The sequence below is a fragment of the Diadema antillarum genome, unplaced genomic scaffold, assembly GCF_040938485.1.
Source record: "Diadema antillarum isolate AM-2024a unplaced genomic scaffold, OU_Dant_1.0 seq00001957_RagTag, whole genome shotgun sequence".
In the NCBI taxonomy this organism is placed as follows: Eukaryota; Metazoa; Echinodermata; class Echinoidea; order Diadematoida; family Diadematidae; genus Diadema; species Diadema antillarum.
The window spans coordinates 435,206-454,765 of NW_027272617.1; the positions used below are offsets into that span (position 1 = coordinate 435,206).

At 39.1% G+C, this 19,560-nt stretch overlaps 1 protein-coding gene across 1 annotated transcript; it reads left to right on the forward strand.

The window, feature by feature from the left end:
* The first annotated feature begins 239 nt into the window (after positions 1-239).
* LOC139713404 (voltage-gated purine nucleotide uniporter SLC17A9-like) lies at positions 240-18,501 on the forward strand. Its single transcript, XM_071625139.1, has 9 exons — positions 240-346; positions 1,921-2,047; positions 4,500-4,719; positions 6,089-6,188; positions 7,836-8,123; positions 9,805-9,901; positions 10,906-11,032; positions 13,215-13,331; positions 18,167-18,501. The coding sequence occupies exons 1-9, from the start codon at positions 261-263 to the stop codon at positions 18,334-18,336; spliced, it is 1,332 nt and encodes a 443-aa protein (XP_071481240.1). The 5' UTR covers positions 240-260; the 3' UTR covers positions 18,337-18,501.
* The last annotated feature ends 1,059 nt before the right edge of the window (positions 18,502-19,560 follow it).

Below are 19,560 nucleotides of genomic sequence, written 5' to 3' on the forward strand. Positions count from 1 at the left end.
GCCTACTACCGACACCTCAATGAGATACCCGCCGGAGCTGCCGGCGTGGCGTGGTGGTAGCTGCTGTTGGATCCAGGAGGTGTGACGTGGGACCCGTGCCCCTTTTTACCCCAACCAACCCCCAACAGTCGCGGCGTTTTCCCACGGGAACAAACTCACCTTACAACACCTGCAGGAAACATTCCCGTTTCTAAGTAACCCAGGGGTCGGGGCTTACTAACGGTCAGCGTAGAGAGGTAGGCAGACTTCCTTTTGCTGAAATGACGAAAAAATCTGGTAGTGGCAGTGCCAGCTCATCGCCTCGGCCAGGGGCCAGATCTCCAAATCATTCATCACAGTGGTCAGAGTAAGTGAACAAGAAAAACAACAAACACACACCACATTATCATGTGCAGTACCGTAGGAGGCCTACGGCACAGGTCTCACAAAGTTCCATGACCATGCTGAAGTGTGATGTTAACTCTCCGTAAGCAGAGACTCCAACTCTCCCGCTTTCGACGGGAGATCTCCCGCCGAAAGCCCACTTTTGCAAAATCTCCCGTTCTCTCGTTTGAGATTTAATTTCTCCCACCCTGGCTCTGTGTCTCCTGTTTGAAATGATTTCTTACTTTTTGTCTCCGTATGTTGAAAAATAAGCCTTAGATAGCACGAGAGAGCATCAAGAACCCTAATTATTAGAGCTTCCAGGGCCCAAGCAGGCCCTGGACCCCGGCCACAAGGAACTTAGCGCTCGTGATATGCGCTTCGCGCACATCAAGTTGGAGTCTCCCGTTTGCTAGGGGTTTCAGGCGGGAGAATCTCCAGATCAGAAGGTGCTTAGGGTTGGAGTCTCTGCGTAAGGGATCGGATATAGCAGGGTCTATGTATTTTGTAAATTGTATTGATGTTGCTGTTGTGAGTGAGTGCATAGCATAGCCATAGTTTCAATATGAGAGAGTTGTTTGTTGCTTCTTCAGCAGACTTGTTGGAAGATCAGTGCTCCATTAAGATAAATTGATTTTAAATTTCCTTAACACACAGCCACAGGCTGCCATAGACTTATGATTGAAATCAACTATATAATCAGTTATAACTCTTCATAAAACAGGGCCCAGAATTAGAAATGTAAAGCATTATCAAAACAATTCACATTCTTTCTAAAAGCAATCAAAATTTGATTTCCAGAATATACCAATGTAGATGTAGTGTATATTAAAATTGATAGCAGAATTTAAACTTGATCCCTGTTTGCAACAGCTGACAGGGTGCCTATTATTCGCGGCAGGAGCCATTTCATTTATTGATGAAAAGGCCCAATGAGGTGCAAGAGTACCCTCACTTACACTCTCTAGCTGTTTTTATCAATGATTGAAACTGCCCCTGCAGCATATACATGTAGGCACCTAGTCTTGTCGCAATTAAGGATTATTACCCTACAAATGATAGCAACTGAGATTGATTTTTTGAGATAATATGTAGAAATATTCTTTGATACTTAAAATATCATGTCCTAATAATGGGCATGTCAACAAGTGTCCACTATTCTCTAAGCATGCAATGTAAAATGCCTATTGGCATTGCATACATTACATAGAATGTAAAATGTCTATTTCATTGTGATTCATGCGATTTAAGTGCTTCACATCTTACTGTATTTGAATATTATTTCCAGACTGTATGGCATGCATGCTTGAACATCTCAATTTTGAGTTTTCATCTCCTTGTTCCATCTGTTTTTCAGCTGTATTGAGTCTTGTCTTGTCCTAGTTTGATTATCTGTGTACATTGTCTTTTTTGTTATTTAAATGCATTGTAATGATCCAACTCGCAAGTTTGCAACATTACAATACAAGTGAAATATGGAGAAATGCATGATACAGTGTATTTATGTATAGGTTGCATAATCAAATCATATCTTGTGTGTTTGTATACTCATTTCAGGAGGGAGCGCAAGCAATGGACTCTTGTGCTGTTTGTTGGGACTACCCTCGCCTACTCTTGCCGAACTGCCATGTCCATTGTAGCTGTTTCTCTCGCTGATGAGTTCAACTGGGATAAAGCACAACTGGTGAGTATACCACAGCATTGAGGAGAAAGGCATTTAAATGATAATTGTTTTAAAAACTCTGCTCTAAAACAAATTGTAAAGTTGAATTTTACAAATCATAAGGAGTTAAAGGGATGGTACAGTATTGGTGGAGATGAGAATTGGGTTTGTAACTTTTTGCAAGATACCAAGAAACCACTTATGAAATAGTCCAGAGCGTACCATTTTAAGAGAAATTCAAAGTTTATTTGATGAAAATCGGGTTTTGGAATGACTGAAACATCAAAAAAACAGAGTAAAACAAAGCGATCGTAATAAAATTTGGGTCCCACACTTTATTAGAATTGCTCTGTTTTGGATATCTCAGCCATTTCAAAACCAATTTTCATCAAATAAACGTTGAATTCCTCATGGAATTACATGCTCTTTCATATCGATATTTCATAAGAGGTTTCTCATCTCACAAAAAAAAAAATGTTAGAAACCTGTAATTAGGTCTCAACCAAAACTATACGATCCCTTTAAATAAGAGGTACCATCTGGGCGTTTTGCAGCTTGGCATGAAAACTTGAATAGTACAGTGCACGCTCATTATAACGAACACGGGTATAACAAAATTCTGGTTGCAACTAAATAAAAATTCAGGCCACAACATTATCCACTCTATGTTTGTTATTGTTTATTTGTGAGGTTAGAATGTAATTTCGATGTAATGAAAGAAAACTGCCAGTCCCGAGGACTTCGTTTTAATTTAAAGCGAGTTTACTGCAATTACAACAATCTGTGAGAAAAATGTCGTGATAGAAAAATGTACACCAATAGTAATGGTGATAGTTATAGTAATGATGATATTACTTGTAAAAAATAATACAAAGCTTAGATTTAGATCTGAATCTGATTTTTAGCTCACCTGAGCCAAAGGCTCAAGTGAGCTATTGCGATCGCCCTTCGTCCGGCGCCCGTCGTGCGTCGTGCGTCGTCCGGCGTCCGGCGTCCGTCGTCCGTCGTCCGTCGTCCGTCGTGCGTCGTGCGTCGTGCGTCGTGCGTAAACTTTTTACATTTTCATCTTCTTCTTGAAAACCCCAAGACCGATTTTCATCAAACTTGGCAGGTAGCATCCCTAAGGGGTTAGGAACTCAATTTGTTAAAATGGGCACCATGCCCCACCCAGGGGGCCCCCAGGGGGCCCAAACCCCCCAAAATTAAGGAATCTGTAAAAATCTTCTTCTCTAGAACCAGAAGTGATAGAGCTAAGTTAATACTATGAGTTAGTACATTGATGACTGTAGTTTCAAGTTTGTTCATGGCAGAATCAGGGGTGCCCCCCTTGGGACCCAGGGGAGGGGGGTGGGGAGGGGTTCTAATGGGGCCTAAATTGTACATTTTCATCTTCTTCTTGAGAACCCCATGACCCATTTTCACCAAACTTGGGAGGTAGCATCCCTAGGGGGTTAGGAACTCAATTTGTTAAAATGGGCACCATGCCCCGCCCAGGGGGCCCACAGGGGGCCCAAACCCCCCAAAATTAAGGAATCTGTAAAAATCTTCTTCTCTAGAACACGAAGTGATAGAGCTAAGTTAATACTATGAGTTAGTACATTGATGACTGTAGTTTCAAGTTTGTTCATGGCAGAATCAGGGGTGCCCCCCTTGGGACCCAGGGGAGGGGGGTGAGGAGGAGTCCTAATGGGGCCTAAATTGTACATTTTTATCTTCTTCTTCAGAACCCCATGACCCATTTTCACCAAACATGGCAGGTAGCATCCCTAGGGGGTTAGGATCTCAATTTGTTAAAATGGGCACCATGCCTCACCCAGGGGGCCCCCAGGGGGGCCCCAAACCCCCCAAATGAAGTAATCTTTAAAAATCTTCTCTAGAATCAGAAGTTATAGAGCTAAGATAATACTATGAGTGAGTACATTAATGACTGTAGTTTCAAGTTTGTTCATAGGAGATCCAGGGGTGCCCCTCTTGGGGGCAGGGGGGGGGGGGGGGGGGTCGGTTGGGAAGGTCCAAATGGGGGCCTGAATTGTACATTTTCATCTTCTTCCTGAAAACCTCATGATGTATTTTCGTCAAACTTGGCAGGTAGCATCCCTAGGGGGTCAGGATCTCAATTTATAAAAATGGGCACCATGCCCCACCCAGAGGGCCCCAGGGGGCCCCATTCCCCCCAAATTAAGGAATCTTAAAAAATTTGGGCCCTTATTGTACATTTTCATTTTCTACTTGCGAATGCCTGGTAAAAATTTTGGTAGAGCTGTGAATAATATTAGATTAGTGACTGCGTGAAAGGTGAACTTGCGATACTCAGGTGAGCGCTAGACCCGCGGGTCTCTTGTTCTTAATGCCAACTTTATTGACTGGTTAGTGTAAGCGCAGTTGTGTCTTCAAAAACTCAGTCAATTGCATCCAGTCAATTAATGTGATGGTCCTGGTGATGATGTTTCTGTCTTTTCCGTGTATGCTACAGGGTTTGGTTCTGGGTTCCTTCTTCTGGGGTTACCCTGTCCTGCAGATCCCAGGAGGGGGTCTGAGTGACCGTGTCGGCGGGGATCTTGTAATAACTGTGTGTGCACTCTTCTGGGCCGTCCTGACTGTGATAACTCCCATTGTGCCTTACCTTGTGGAGTCAAAAGAGGGCGCCCTGGCACTCATGATTATTGTACGCCTCCTGCAGGGCTTAGCTCAGAGTGAGTATAGTGTGTATATCAAGTTAAACCTGTTTGCTGCAATATGTGGTAATTTCCCATGGATATACTTTTCTGGAACGATGCTGTAGGTCAGAGCCTGTTTATCAATCAGGATTGTATCCTCGGCTGCTCTTGATCCTTCCAATTAATATAGCCTGGGCTAGTCTCATTCAAACATACATCTTAAAATTCAAAAAAAAAAATCTAAGGGACCTACACATGGCAAGGAAGGGTGAAAACTGCTTGAGACCAAGGACATACATAGTACATAGCTACTCATAATCAAATACACACTTCTTCCAATGCTCGTCCAGCTTATTCTTTAAAGCATACACTGTAGCATAACCTCTTCCTCAAAGAAGGAGATTCATGCACCATTTTTTAAAGATTTTTTTTTTTTAATCATTCTGTCTAAGTGCAAAAATTTTGCATCATATCTTCATTTTCCATTCATTGTAATGTAAATCTAAAGAGATGCAGGCTTTTGGGGTCATTCTCACATTCATGGTCATAATGGACATACAGAATGAAATTTGATTTTTAGAGCAAATTAAAACCCAGTACGGTTCAAAGTGCAAGTTCAAACGTGAGTGCTGATGTGGACAACTGAAAATTTTGGATAGTGAAGAGCTTGTACCAACCATTTTCGTCATATTTTATCCCAGATTTTGTTTTTTACCTCCAGATATTTCTTTTTTCTAGCCAGGTATGACTTCTTCATTTCAAAGCAAATGTTTTGTTTATGTCTTTACTTTCCCAAATTTATGATGTCTCCATGATCATCTAAACTGATCCTGAAAGAAAAGCGCTGTACCATTAGCCATGTCCTTCAAGCCCTATCAACTTTCTGATTGCTTTATTTCTTGTAGAAGAAAAGAAAAGAAAAGAAAGGAATCTTGTTCTGTTTAGAATTATGTTTAAATCTCAGTCATCCACGCTTTATAATTTCCACTGAAATGCAAATTTTACAATGTCAAGAGATTTGTTGACTGTGCATAGAGTAGTTTTACTACTATTTTAATTGTGTAACTTCAAGTTGTGTTCTTTTCTTTTCATTTCATTTCAGTTTGAAATTATTGCGTGTAGTCCACCATTATTTTATCTACCAGTTTGAATTTTATCATTGTAGGTTTACAGATAAAGCTAGAATAATGATCATTAGTCACCATCAGTCATCATTGGTCACTGGCCCAAACAGTGCAAACAGTTATATTAAATGAAGGATGGAGCTCAGGCCTAAAGGGTATCTTTGCCATTCTGAATCATCTCTTACAGTTTACACTGTACCTGTTGAGCGTTAAATATTTCATTATATCTTCCTCTCTCCTGTTCTGGTACCTTGTCCTTCTGGCCGACTTTGTTGCAAAAGGTCCTCATTACCCTTCCATGAGTAGTCTAGTCGGAGAAAAGGTGTCCGCCGCCAGAAAGGGAAATGCCATAGCAACTTTATTTGCTGCCACAGGATTTGGGTAAGAATGAGAACATGTCTTGATAATTGCGATCCAGGATTAGGAATCACCCATTTGTAGATGGATAGATATTGGTTGAATACATACATTCTAAAATGAGCTTCTACTCCATACCAGAATATACCAAAAATGTCACCATGATTGTGTCTCATTCGGGCTGTCGTGCAAGACACCACAGAATTACGAAGCTACAATGACTGAAATCCAAGTAGCAAAGAAACTCCTGTGGTCTTGAAACTATCTGCTATGAGCTGGATCTGCTTCTATGGTGTAATGTCTGTGAGTGTTTGTGTGTGTGTGGGAGAGACAGAGACAGTGTATCTGTGCACGCTCTAATAATTCCCTCCCCCCCCCCCCAAAAAAAAAAAAGAAAAGAAAAAGAAAAGAAGAAGAATATTCACATGTTCTTATTTTTACGCTAGTAAGTTGAGCACCAAATGCACAAAAATGCCCACCATATAATCATTCTAAATTTACCATTGATATTCGAATTCACTCTCTCTTCTTATCCCTCATTTTGTTTGCAGGTAATTAGCTCAGAATATAGTTTTTCATATGCATGAAATGCAGACATTTGTAGGATGCATAGTAGATTATGATTTCATTTTCAGGAATATTTCAGAAATCACTTTTTTTTTCGTTCATTTTTACATTGCTGAAGGCAGTCCATTATCTCATATAGCACATTCAAATGACAGGTCTATACTGTTAACAAATATGCAAAGTTATGTACATGTGTTATAAACTCTCAAGTCCCCCACACCACATTTCTGTGGTTTATAGTTTTATCTTTTCTTGCAAATTTCTACGTTTTGAGTTAGTGAAGATAGAATAAGACCCCTTTCATTTGAACGAAATTTTGGTCATATACAATTGTGTATAATTTCAACTGCAGAATCACCAACTGCCTCCGAATCACTAATTACGTTAGTGATCCTGAAATTCATGCAACCAATTTGAGAAGACTGAAGTTATTACATCTCTCTGAAATTTCCATTTTTTTTTTTCTGATATCATGCAGATTCAGTGGATTGAATGAGTTCTGTCAAGTCTTTCTTAATATACAGTTAGATTTAGAATCACCAAGTTAATGAAAACAAGATGCAGAAACCTACACCAGGATTCAATGAGTTAATGTAAACAGGATTGCCAGAAGGGACAGTGCAAGAGTTATAGGAACATGCATTACTGGAGGGAAAGGGAGATTATTCCAGAAGAAGTTCCAGGTTATTTTTAAGACATGAACGCAGAAAGGATAGAACTTGACATTTCACCAATAATCGTCTTCTTTTCATGTCATTATACTGCAGTGGACCTTCAGGCAATCAAGTGTGTTAATTGTTTGGGTGTTTTTTCAATAAGAGTAATGGATATTGTATCATTGCTGTTGTATGCTGGATCTCTCAGCTACCCTACAGTGACTCGGGTTCACTATCAATGGTGGGGAATCATACTGATTGAAGACATTTTACATCGGGTCTAAGAGTACAACTGCTAGACTTTATTCACTGTAATGTTTCTCTCTAGAGGTGGCGCTATACACCTCTTACAGATATCAGATCATTTTTGAAAAGGGATTACCAATGATGTGAATGAACTAAACCACATTACATGTATGTGTATGGGTCCTCTTCAATTATCCTGCAGGACGCTGGTAAATGGGTTTGTGGGTTCCATACTCCTGGAGCAGTATGGCTGGCACTCCGTCTTCTACCTTTTCGGTTCGCTCAGCATCCTCTGGACCGTTGCCATGCGCCTCTTTTCCAAGCATTCCAGACAGCGGGAAGCAGCAGCAAAGCGGATGGAGCACCAGAGGGACGACCTGGAGCCACTGGTATCCAATGGCAACGGATCTGTCTCAGAAGAGAAGTCGTCTTCAGGGAAACAAGTCAAGCCATTCTCCTGCCTTACATTAATGTCAAAAGTGCCTTTCTGGTAAGTTTGTTTGTTTGTTTTTTATGTAGAAAGTAAAGACTCGACATTATGAGTTTTGGTTGGTTTGGTAATATCCCAAGAGAAAATATCCAGCTTGGCAGATATGACAATGCCTACATGTACTGTGTACAGGATTTTACCTGTATTTTCATCTGGTAGGCAGAATGAGCTCCTTGGAAAGCCCATGATCTATCCCAGATATTTGAATGGAACTGAAATACAAACTCTCCAACCATGTGATGTTAACAGAAAAGATGAATTCTTCCCCAAACTTTTTTTTTCCAAGGGGATGGGGAGTAGATTGTCACACCAGGATCATTGTAACTTTTCCCTGTAGGCCTTGTTTGTTGTGAATTAGAAGCTGATGTGGTTCAGTGGGTAAGATTAGTGACTTTTACTCACCTCCCTGCTCACATGCAGTGTGCTATGTGACTTTTTTTTTCACCACTTGCCTAGTCAGGCAAGCAGATTTTCAATTTGTAACAGAACACTTGCCCAAACATGAATTTAACTTGCCCAAAAAGATATAAAAAAAGAGAAAATGAAATGATAAAGAAAATTTGTAACTCAAGGGCCTTATAAAATGCAATCATTTGAACAAACAGTACCTATGATTCACACATTTATAAAACTTGGTTCAATCAAGTAATGGTGTTGCCATTGCATTGGGGTGTCTTTAGATATTTACTAGTGTTGGAAAGTTGCAGAAATGAAGTGAAAGTGTGTACATCTCTGAACAGTCATTATTTTTGGGGTTTTGCATAGTTGACTTTGTGGGTTTGAAGGGGGGAAACATGAAGGAAAAAAAAGTTGGTTCAAAACTTTGTGCTTGCCCCAATATCTGTATCAGTATCTTCACAACTCTGGTATTTACTGTGTTCTTGCACTGGCTAGCTACATCAAAGACCATACAGCGTGGGGAAATACAAGTGTAGTGTTGGTTTGACTGACTTGATCGTCATTTGCTGGCCACCAGGGTACATTCGAAAATCACACCTAGCCTAATGCAGGCCCTGTAGAATAGAATTGCTTGTCAGTGAATGTGTGTACCAAAGCATACATTCAGTGGTAATATTCTATTCCAATCAAGCTTCTTTGGCTGTGTGTGTGCTGCATACAAAGCTGGATTTCTGAATACATCCAAGTTGAGCAAGTATCCCATTCCATGGTCTTCCCACACTCCAGGCTCCTTCACACACATGTGAAGCAGTCAACCATTTGGGTGCACAGTGCTACAACTATATTCTGCCTCTATAAAAAACAAAGAATGAATAAAGAATTAAAAGAATAAATGATTAAAAAAAACAAAAACTTGCTCCAATGTGAAACTTGAATCATGCTAACTTTGTGACTGCTACTCACACAATTTTGAGTATTGAGCTGCAAAGTAAAGCAAGAATACCCAATGCTGTAGTGATCATTGACTCGTTTTTTCATTTAAACTAACGTAAACAAAATTTAGGGTTTCTGGGACGAACACTGAACGAAAGGCTTTCTATAGCTCAGTCAGTAGAGCACTGGGCTAGCATCCGGAGGTCTCGGGTTCGAATCCCGATGGAATCCCACTTTCTTTGCTCAATTTTCCAATAATAAATTTTATATAAACTGTTACATTGTCAACAGTTTCCTGTTTGTGGCTTTGATTGTAGTTTTTTTTTCCTTTTTGTCATTTGTTTTCCAGGGGCATGCTGTTATCACACCAATGTATAGATTTTGTTTTCTTCACTGCACTGTCATGGCTACCAACTTATTTCACAGAAAGTTTTCCAGAAGGAAAGGTAAGTGACATGAATGTCTTTCACTCCTCATACAGCACTCATTTTTTCAATACTAGATGTAGTCATGTCCCTGAGATATTGACACTCCTCCCTGTAATGTAAGATCATGCATAAAGTTATGCAATTTCGGTACTGCACATGTGGTATATTTCACATTGTGTTTGTTTTTGTGACTGACAGTCTGGCATGTTGACTGATATTAGCAAAAATTCACAGTAGGCAATGAAATTTCCTCCTGATATACAAATGCATTTTAAGTGGTATCCAGGGTGGGAAATTGTTAATTTTTTCTCAAGAAAAGTGATACTTCTGTTTCACTGTGTCATTTTGGTTCTAGATCATGAATTTTCATGTAAATCATCTCACAGGTATCAATTCTCTAAATCACAATATACGTGCCATATATGGCATGTATGTACGGTAAGCCATAGTTCTCCTTCCCTGAATGCATGAAGTAGATAGATAAACCATTTAAAGCATTATGTCCTAGTGTCAATGCATTTCATATCTGTGTTCCAACACAGAATATGCAGAAAGATGTGATGAATTGCTATCCAATTGTGTTGGTTGTGATACATGATTTAATGAAAACCTCATTTGCAAGTCATCTGAATTGATGGCTGAATAGTGAATATCAAATCTCACTTCAGTTTGACCCATTGCTTCCTGTCCATAGGAACGGCAGACTCCTACTGCATTTTGTGGATGTCATAATTATAGGAATAGTTTGCAAAGTCAAGCTAAACATAGAGTGAGGTTTTGCCTATCATCACTACCGTCAAAGAGAAACATATTTCTTTCTTTATATTTCATTGAATGTCTAAACAGTATGACCCAATGGGCCCTTCAGACACCTTACACAGTTAATCTAAAGGTTGCTACTTATTATGGTGAGGACATCAGGAATGATTTTAAAAGATAAAATTTACCAGCAGGTTTAGTCACGAGAAGTGGCCCTTGAAATTTATCTCCTCATGCTTTGGCTTGATTTACACTCTGTATAGGGCTGGGTGTTTAATGTCCTTCCATGGGTGTTGGCTTTCATCGCCTCTGTGGGATCCGGCTGGCTTGGTGATTGGCTAATTGAGAAAGGCTTTCGAGTGGGAGTGGCAAGGAAGGTTGTTGTGGTAGGTATACCTGTCAGTAAATTAGTACCTGGGGTGACAAGACCTTATATCTCAAATTTTTGGTGAAAATGGCTTTTTTTTAAAATTAATGTTCAGATAATCAGTGAAGTGATGTCCTGTCCAAATCCTAGCTGTGTTACCCCCAAATGGAGCCACCATGGCATGTCAAAGGAAAGGCTATCCCATTTGATATAGTGCTTTGGCTGCTATGTTGTTGTTGTTTTTTTGTGTGTGGGTTTTTTTTTTTTTGGGGGGGGGGGGGAGGGTTGTTTGTTTGTTGTTTTTTTTTTTTTTTGCTCTCCTGAACATTTTACATTTTGTAGATACAAAGTCTTGTCACCCCAGAAACAATTATAAACCAGTCATTATGTGTTATAAAATAATTTACACTTGAACTGTGTCTTAGACATGCTTGTATTTGAGCAAATGCACCAATTTTAATAGTCTCAATTTGTTTTTGAAATCAATGAACTTATCCTTTTTGTAATTTAGTTGGAAACAGTTTGTGGGCATTTACCCGATGTATGCCCATCAAGCTGCTGACCTGCATTATCCAAAATTTAAAAAATAGATGTATTCAGTGGTTGTAGTTCTACATCTAAATTTTATCTTCCCAAAACATACTCGCATCATGCCTATAATCTGTATGAATGCACATTGATATACATATGAATTCACCACGTACTGGTTACTTAGTATTACAAATCTATGTTAGTGTGTCAGGTGTGTATGCACACATCTGAATGTGAAATTCTATTCAGATTTGTGTCAATATGTATGTGTATTGATCAATTTGACATACAGCTGTAATTTAGGGCTGCCTTTGTATTTACATTGTATATCTATACATTTTCAATATCAGTAAATGATATATTTACCGGTATGTAAAATACTGTATACGCTATAATTTTCGTGTACATAAATTTTCGCGAATTGCCGCTGTCACACATTTTCGCGATTGGGGGACCAGAGAAAATATGAAGTGGCAAAGAAAGTGTGAATTTTCAACTTACTTGCAAATAAGAATGATACTAGTTATACACTGCATGAAAAAGACTTGCCAAACTCTGCGAACCAGTAAGTTAGAATTCAACATTTTTGAAGTGGTTAAAGGGATGGTACAGTATTGGTGGAGATAAGAATTGGGCTTTTAACTTTTTGGGAGATGCCAAGAAAACACTTTATGATATAGTACAGAGCATACTATTTTAAGAGGAATTCAAAGTTTATTTGATAAAAATCGGGTTTGGAATAACTGAAACATCCAAAAACAAAGTAAAACAAAGCGATCGTAATAAAGTGTGGGTCCCACACTTTATTAGAATCGCTCTTTTTGGATATCTCAGCCAGTTCAAAACCAATCTTCATCAAATAAATGTTGATTTCCTCATAGAAATACAAACTCTTTCATATTTCACAAGAGGTTTCTAATCATTTCACCAAAAATTGTTAGTAAACCCGAAATTAGGTCTCAACCAAAACTGTATGATCCCTTTAAGTCCATCGCGCTAGATTTCTGACGAGTGGTCCCCTTGCGATAATGGATTGGCTCTTTACAGTATTCGTAAGTAGACGTGGACGTGCGTAAACAAGCTAATAGCCAGTATGGTCTGTTCGGTAAGCCGTGACATGGTATACAAGTACTAGTACTGAAATGTTCGTATCATCAAGGCAAGGGATTCATTTTGGAAGGTAATATTTTCGCGTGTTGTTAATTTCGCGAATAGCTCCCGACTCGCGAAATTCGCGAAAATAAAACCCCCGCGAAATATATAGCGTATACATTGCTGGTAAGAATTTTGTTAAGGAGATACCACCATTCACACTAGAGTAAGAAATCATTGCTCTTTCATATCTGAGGTTCAGAGCATCAAGTTTTAAAGGTCCAGTTTACCTTTGGGAGCAGTGATTTCAAAAATGTTTGAGATATCACATTTGATGCATATGTGTAGGTCTGTTGTATCATCATCCTACCTAGTTTTGCAATAAAGCCTAAAATATAAGAGCAGTTTTTCTCTCTATCAGTCTTGCTCTGTTCATTTTGTGTATATCTGAGGAACTATTTTCAGAGCATCAAAGTAAATTATGCCTTTAAATTCTTCTGCCACTTTCCTGTCTCCATGGTAACAGACGATAGCCTACGTGGGCATCGCCATCCCGTCCTTCCTGGTGACCAAAACACACAGCTACCACTGTGGCACTGGCCTGTATGGTGGTCATCGTCGGCTCACAGGCCATGTGCAACGGCTCTATCAGTGTCAATCCCCAGGACATCACGCCGGACCATGCAGGGCTTGTGTTTGGTGAGTCCCTTCTGTGTGTGTTCTCCCTGTTATTGTTAAGGAAAAGAACGCCAAATCTATAAATGAGTAATTAAGGAAATGCAAGAATAGAACACATAAGCATAGTTTGAGAGAAAAAGATATGTTGTTTTTTGTGGGTTTTTTTAAAGTTTTGGTGCACCCATTGGTGGATGAGAAGACAACAACACTTTGTGATGTCAAGTGTGTGACTAATGCTATGAAGAAAATATTTAAAAAAAGTTCAACATATTTTCACTTTTCTAGCATAATGAAAGAGCACTTGATTTACATCTTTCAGAAAGCATGGGAACTAATTTAGATTTTCATAGCCAGTTTCATTGCTTTGTCATTCAATTTCGTATACATGTAAGAAGCATTTATGTTCATCAAATGTGATCAGGAATCGAAATGCCGTTACCGGTATTCAAAAGTGTTTTTCTGCGTTCAAATTGACTAATGTGGCAACCTAACTATTTCATATTTGGGCATTCTATTTCATTGAATGCACATACAATTTTGACAATGGTTTTCAGCTTCATCTCCACCTGTAACATTCAATGATTAGCTTGATATGATTACTCTTGCCTATTTTTTTTTCTATTTATACATGCATAAGAAAAATTGATTGCTCAATTGTCAGAATCACTTGCTTAAAAACGAAATTGAAAGTGCTTTTAAGTGCTTATTGAGCCCATTGCACTAATTTGAATGCACAAACTTGATAATCCATGCCCAAACTGGAAAATGAATGCTTACATCCAACTTTGAACTTGTGACCAGGGATTTGGGTGCCTAAAACATATGTGAAAGCATTAAATGTGAAATCGTGTGACCAAAGTCACTGCACATCTTCAAACATACAAATTTGAATGCACATTTAAAAATTAAAATGAATGACAATTTTACAAAATTGGCTGGGAAAACCTACATAACCATTAGCAGTATGTCAATAACAAATTGAGGGAATGGGTACTTTTCATTGAAACAAATTATTTGTTTTTAAAGGACAAGTTCACCTTCATAGACATGTGGGTTGAGTGAATGCAGCAATATTAGTAGACCACATCATTGAGAGTTTGAGGAAAATCGAACAATCCGTTCAAAAGTTATGAATTTTTGAAGTTTCTGCTCACTCAAGGCTGGATGAGAAGACTACTATAGCTTGTGATGTCACAGGAGTACAACGACATAAAGAAAGAATAAAGAAAATTCAACATATTCTCAATTTTCTCGCATAACAAAAGAACACTTGACTTCTCTCTTTCAGAAGGCAGGGGGAATAATATTACCCTTAACATATTATGTCAGTAACAAGTCGAAGAAATGTGCACTTAATTCAAAAAGTAACGTTTTGTGAAATTCTCTTTTTATTTTCTTTATATGGTTACCATATAAAGAAAATAAAAAGAGAATTTCACAACAGGTTGTACGCATATGACATCATACACTATAGTAGTCTTCTCATCCAGCAGTGACTACGCAGATACTTTATAAATTCATAACTTTTGAACGGATTGTCCGATTTTCCCCAAACTTTCACTGATGTGTTCTACTATTAATATTGCTGCATTCACTCAATCCACATGTATATGAAGGTGGACTTGTCCTTTAATATATTCTATGTATTTTATTGATGTTGTCGAATATACATGACATGAACTGTATTAGAGTTACCCTTCTTATCCTGGTATGGCTGCACTGAAAATTTAAAAATTCATACTTTTCAACAGATTATCTGTGATTTTCCTCGAACTTTCCTGATGTGATCTATCAATGTTGCTGCGTTCACTCAATCCTTATGTTTGTGTGGGTTTCATTCCCTTTTGACTTGTTGCCCTCAGGACTATGATAGATCCCATGCAAAGTCTACGGGGATTTCAGAATCTCATAGAAAAGGTGTTATGTGTTTTATAAAATGGTGACATGGATCCTCATCAAATGACTGGCCAAGAGCTATCATGTGACCAGTCTTTTGTTTTACTTTAAAGGGACTGTACAGTACTGGTTGAGGTGGGGATTCATGTTTTGAGCATTCCTATGTAAGTGAGATGATGAGAAACCTCTTAAATGGAAAATAAAATAGCATGTAATTTTAAGGATTCAACGTTTATTTGATGAAAGTTGGTTTTCAAATGGCTGAGATATCCAAAAAAGTGATAATAATAAAAGGCGACAGGTCATGCCTTTTATTAGGATTCTTTGGTTCACCTTGTTTTTGGATATCTAAGCCATTTCAAAACCGATTTTCATCTAATAAACTTTTGATACCCCTTAGAACTGCATACTCCTTGACATCTCATAGAGAGGTTTCTGAATATCTCGCAAAACGTTAAAAGCTAAATCCTCACCTTGACCAGAACTGTACACACTCTGTAAGGCCCAACTTTCCTTTCTTGGGTTGTAAGCGTACTAATCATCAGTACTAACAATTGCCAGTCTGGGCCTTTCTGCATTGCCTATGTATCACAAATTGTTTCTGTGAGCATTTCAGTTAGCTTTGAGTGGGTGCCATCCTCAGAATTTTTTGAAAATTACTGCTTTGTAAAAACAAATAATGCACAGTACTTGGTCAAGCTTTTCTAAGATTTTCCACCGTCACTAAAATTTAAACAGTCCAAAGCACACTCAGCATCACCTTGTGTGTTTGGAAAGTTACAATCAGAATGGATAATTCTTACTGATGTCCTCTGTAATGTGCATTATTTGTATTAGATCATACCATGGCAGAGGAAAAGAAAATACTTCTCAAAATTTATGTTAAGCTGTCATGTATCCCCCCCCCCCCCCCCCCCCCCCCCCCCCACTGTCTGAGCATATTGGAATGCCAAAAAAATCCACATATTTTTGTTGAGACTTTACATACTGACAGCAAATGTGATAAATATTTGTTGAATTCCCCATCAAGTTGCTTAGCCTGCTGTTTTAAGTGACATTTAGCTTCACCTGGTTCAATTTATATGATTATCAGCCTTGTGAGAAGACTACCTCCACTGAGTACAATCCATGGGTCTTGTCTCTGTTACCCAAACTTGGAAAAACCCACTTGGAGTAAATCAGTGTCCAGTAGACATCAAGGAGGATAGTTTCACCTTGGCAGTAAACTTAATAACAACTCTGTTTCACTTTCCTCTGCCTCTTGTGCTGCAGAATAAAATGCTTATTACAATCTGAAGCCATGCTGCATAATGTCTTGTAGAATCTGTATTCATAGGTTTTGAAAAAGGTGGATGTTATTGCTACTTAATGTAGCCACTCGTGCCGTTTTAATTGGGTAGCTGGCATAAAGGGGTGAGATAGATCCTTCCATTCACACTTATACTGCTCTCTGATCTCTCATTTTACCTTTGTGTGTCAGTGTTCATAGCCGTAACTTGTCTAGGTGTTTGATGAGTAGTAAGGGCCTCATTTCAGAGAACATGGATTGTAAGGATAACAATTCTCGTTAGAGTGACAACTTCTGGTAGCAATCTGGGGGCATTTCATGAAGCATTTTGTCAGATATTTATTTTTCTGACAAACTGTTATAAGCTACTGACATCCTTGCATCTGATTGGCTGAGAGCACATTTGAGCGACCAATTTGTCAGACAAAACGCTTCATGAAATGCCCCCCAGGAAGCAGTATTCTTGTACATTATAGTAATTGCCATGGCACTTGCCACTGCAGCAAGAGTTGCCATCATAGCAGCTTTTTTATGTAAGAGGGCCCTGGTTATTATCCTCCCCATACTTTGACCATAATAGTTATAAACCCTAATCAGGCTGGGCCTTTTTTGGGCTAAATGCTAAAACTGGAGGGGGGAGGGGCGGATTCCCCCCTTCCCTCCCCCCCCCCCCCCCCCCACTTTTCTACCATAATTAGTATAAAATTAATCAAATTGATTAATAGTAAAAAAAATAATCAGGATTTCATGAGTTTCGTGACAGGACACTGTTTTCCATAGGAAATGTACACAAAATCACAAAATTGTGTCCATTTGGGGTGACATGCAGTTACAAAAGTGGGCATGACTTCGTAACAATATGCTCAAATGTTGCAAATTTGGTCTCAAAAGTTGCGTGAGACTCGAACAATAAAAGTCAAGAAGCCTCATGATAGTGCCTTCTTGCGTTGCTGAATCATCTTTTAGGGTTACGGGATCTACTAGGGAGTTACAATAGGATGCTCTCACACAGATTTCTTCATGATAAGATGCGACTGCCCAGCTCAATATCACAGAAAGTCACTAAGTAGGGTCTCTGTAATGGACCAATAGTATGTAATATGGGTTGCCCTACACAAATCTTTAAACTTTGTCTTACCTGGAAGAGTATAATCTTTTCTGTACCTATTGTTAGAATTTGGCTGCTTAAAACTTATAGATTAACTGAAATCGAGATATTAGCAGTTTTTCTTTTTTCTTTTGTGGAGTCACATTTTTTGCACAGGTGCTGCTTTCACTGTGAAATAGAATGCATTTTCATTGATACAACTGCACAGCATGCCTGAGTGGCCCTAATCCTTTTTTTTTACTCCTTTTTTTGTGAAACTGCATCTCCTAACTCACTCTTATTCAAATCACTTTTTGCATGAGTAAGGATTGTCCAATTTTAACAAGTTATGTATCATTTTAAAAAGCTTAGAACTTAACTAGACTATGTAGAAAAGTAGAAATTTATATTGACCTGTGGGTTTTTGAGCTGTGTGGTCACAGATAATCTGGAGGATTGTCATCAACACCTGTTCACAGTTAGTTTGTAGATGTCTGTGCTGATGTTGGCAAAGAAAAACAATGTTTTAGATTTAGCGTCTTCATAGTTTTGATCTCCTTAATTTGATATTTTGGTGTGTTGTAGGCATCACCAATGGACTGGCTGGACTGCAGGGATTCCTGGCCAGCTACATCGTTGGGGTCATCCTCCACAAGACCGGTCAGTGGAGCATCGTTTTCCAGATGGCCGGAGGCATGTCCATCGTGGGGTGGTTCATTTTCGTGTTCTTCGCAGCAGGGTACCCGGTGATGTAACTGTCATTCTTTCACGAGTATACCGTCCCCCCATCAGGCGAAGGACTCCACTCTAAATCAAGTGGTCGCACCTGTCATCTTTGAAACAGGGTATCCAATTATGTAACCATCATTGAAACAGTACATTCCTCTAGTGTGGGGGAAGATGAGGATTTGCCCGTAAGTAGTGACATTCATGTGTTTTGGAACAGAATGTTGAATATGTAAACATTTCTTTTCCTCCTGTATTTTGTGGAGCACCACAAACAAATGATTTATCTTTGTTTTCCAAGGGGCAAGTTGTTCTGCTCATGTGTTTTCGAAGAGAATGTTGAATATGTAAACATTCTTTTCCCCCTGTATTTTGTGGGGCACCACAAACAAATGATTTATGTTTGCTTTCCAAGGAAGCAAGTTACTGCTCATAGGAAGTGACATTCATGTGTTTTCGAACAGAATGTTGAATTATGTAAAAATTCTTTTCCCCCTGTATTTTGTGGGGCACCACAAACAAATGATTTATCTTTGTTCTACGAGGGGCAACTTACTGCTGTATGTCATCATCATCATCATCATCCAGTTACGTCCTTCCTCGTCTCCACCTCTCAACTCTCATCCGCAACTGGCTGCCTCATAGTTTCTGAAGACTAAGGTATCATCAATCATCATCAAGCAATCATGCTCACTCTTCTGCTGTTGGCCAAGATGACACAGCGTTGCCATGGAGAAACATCCAGCTATATGCCGTGCTGTACCATGTCCTGAAAGAAGAATAACGTGAAAGCTCACATCACTTATTAATTCCACAGGGTAAACAGGCATCCTTGTTGATAAAGTTGTTTATGCTTGCGCCGGGCCATTATCATATCCCTTTGCTGGGTGTACAATGCCAGCAAATCTCCCATTCATATCTTGTGAGGGCCAAGCCCCAGGCAGAACTGCACTTGCCATTTTGGAAATGCGGATCAGTCATTAACTTTTGTGTTCATGTGGAACTTGTGGTGAAAGTAGCTCAAAAGCCAGGGGCCGTATTTTAAGTGTCTGATTAGCATTTAATTACAGAATTGGTATTCTGAGAGCATGATTAAGTTGGGGGTATATTAACTACCATAGCAACAAGCGTTTTGGTGGGAAAGACTTACACGTTTGCGCATATCAATGCGCATGCACCTCTGAGAGGACTTAATCACAGAGTTAATTACGAAAAGGCAAGAAATCAGCATTTTTCTGGGCCATGATTTTCCG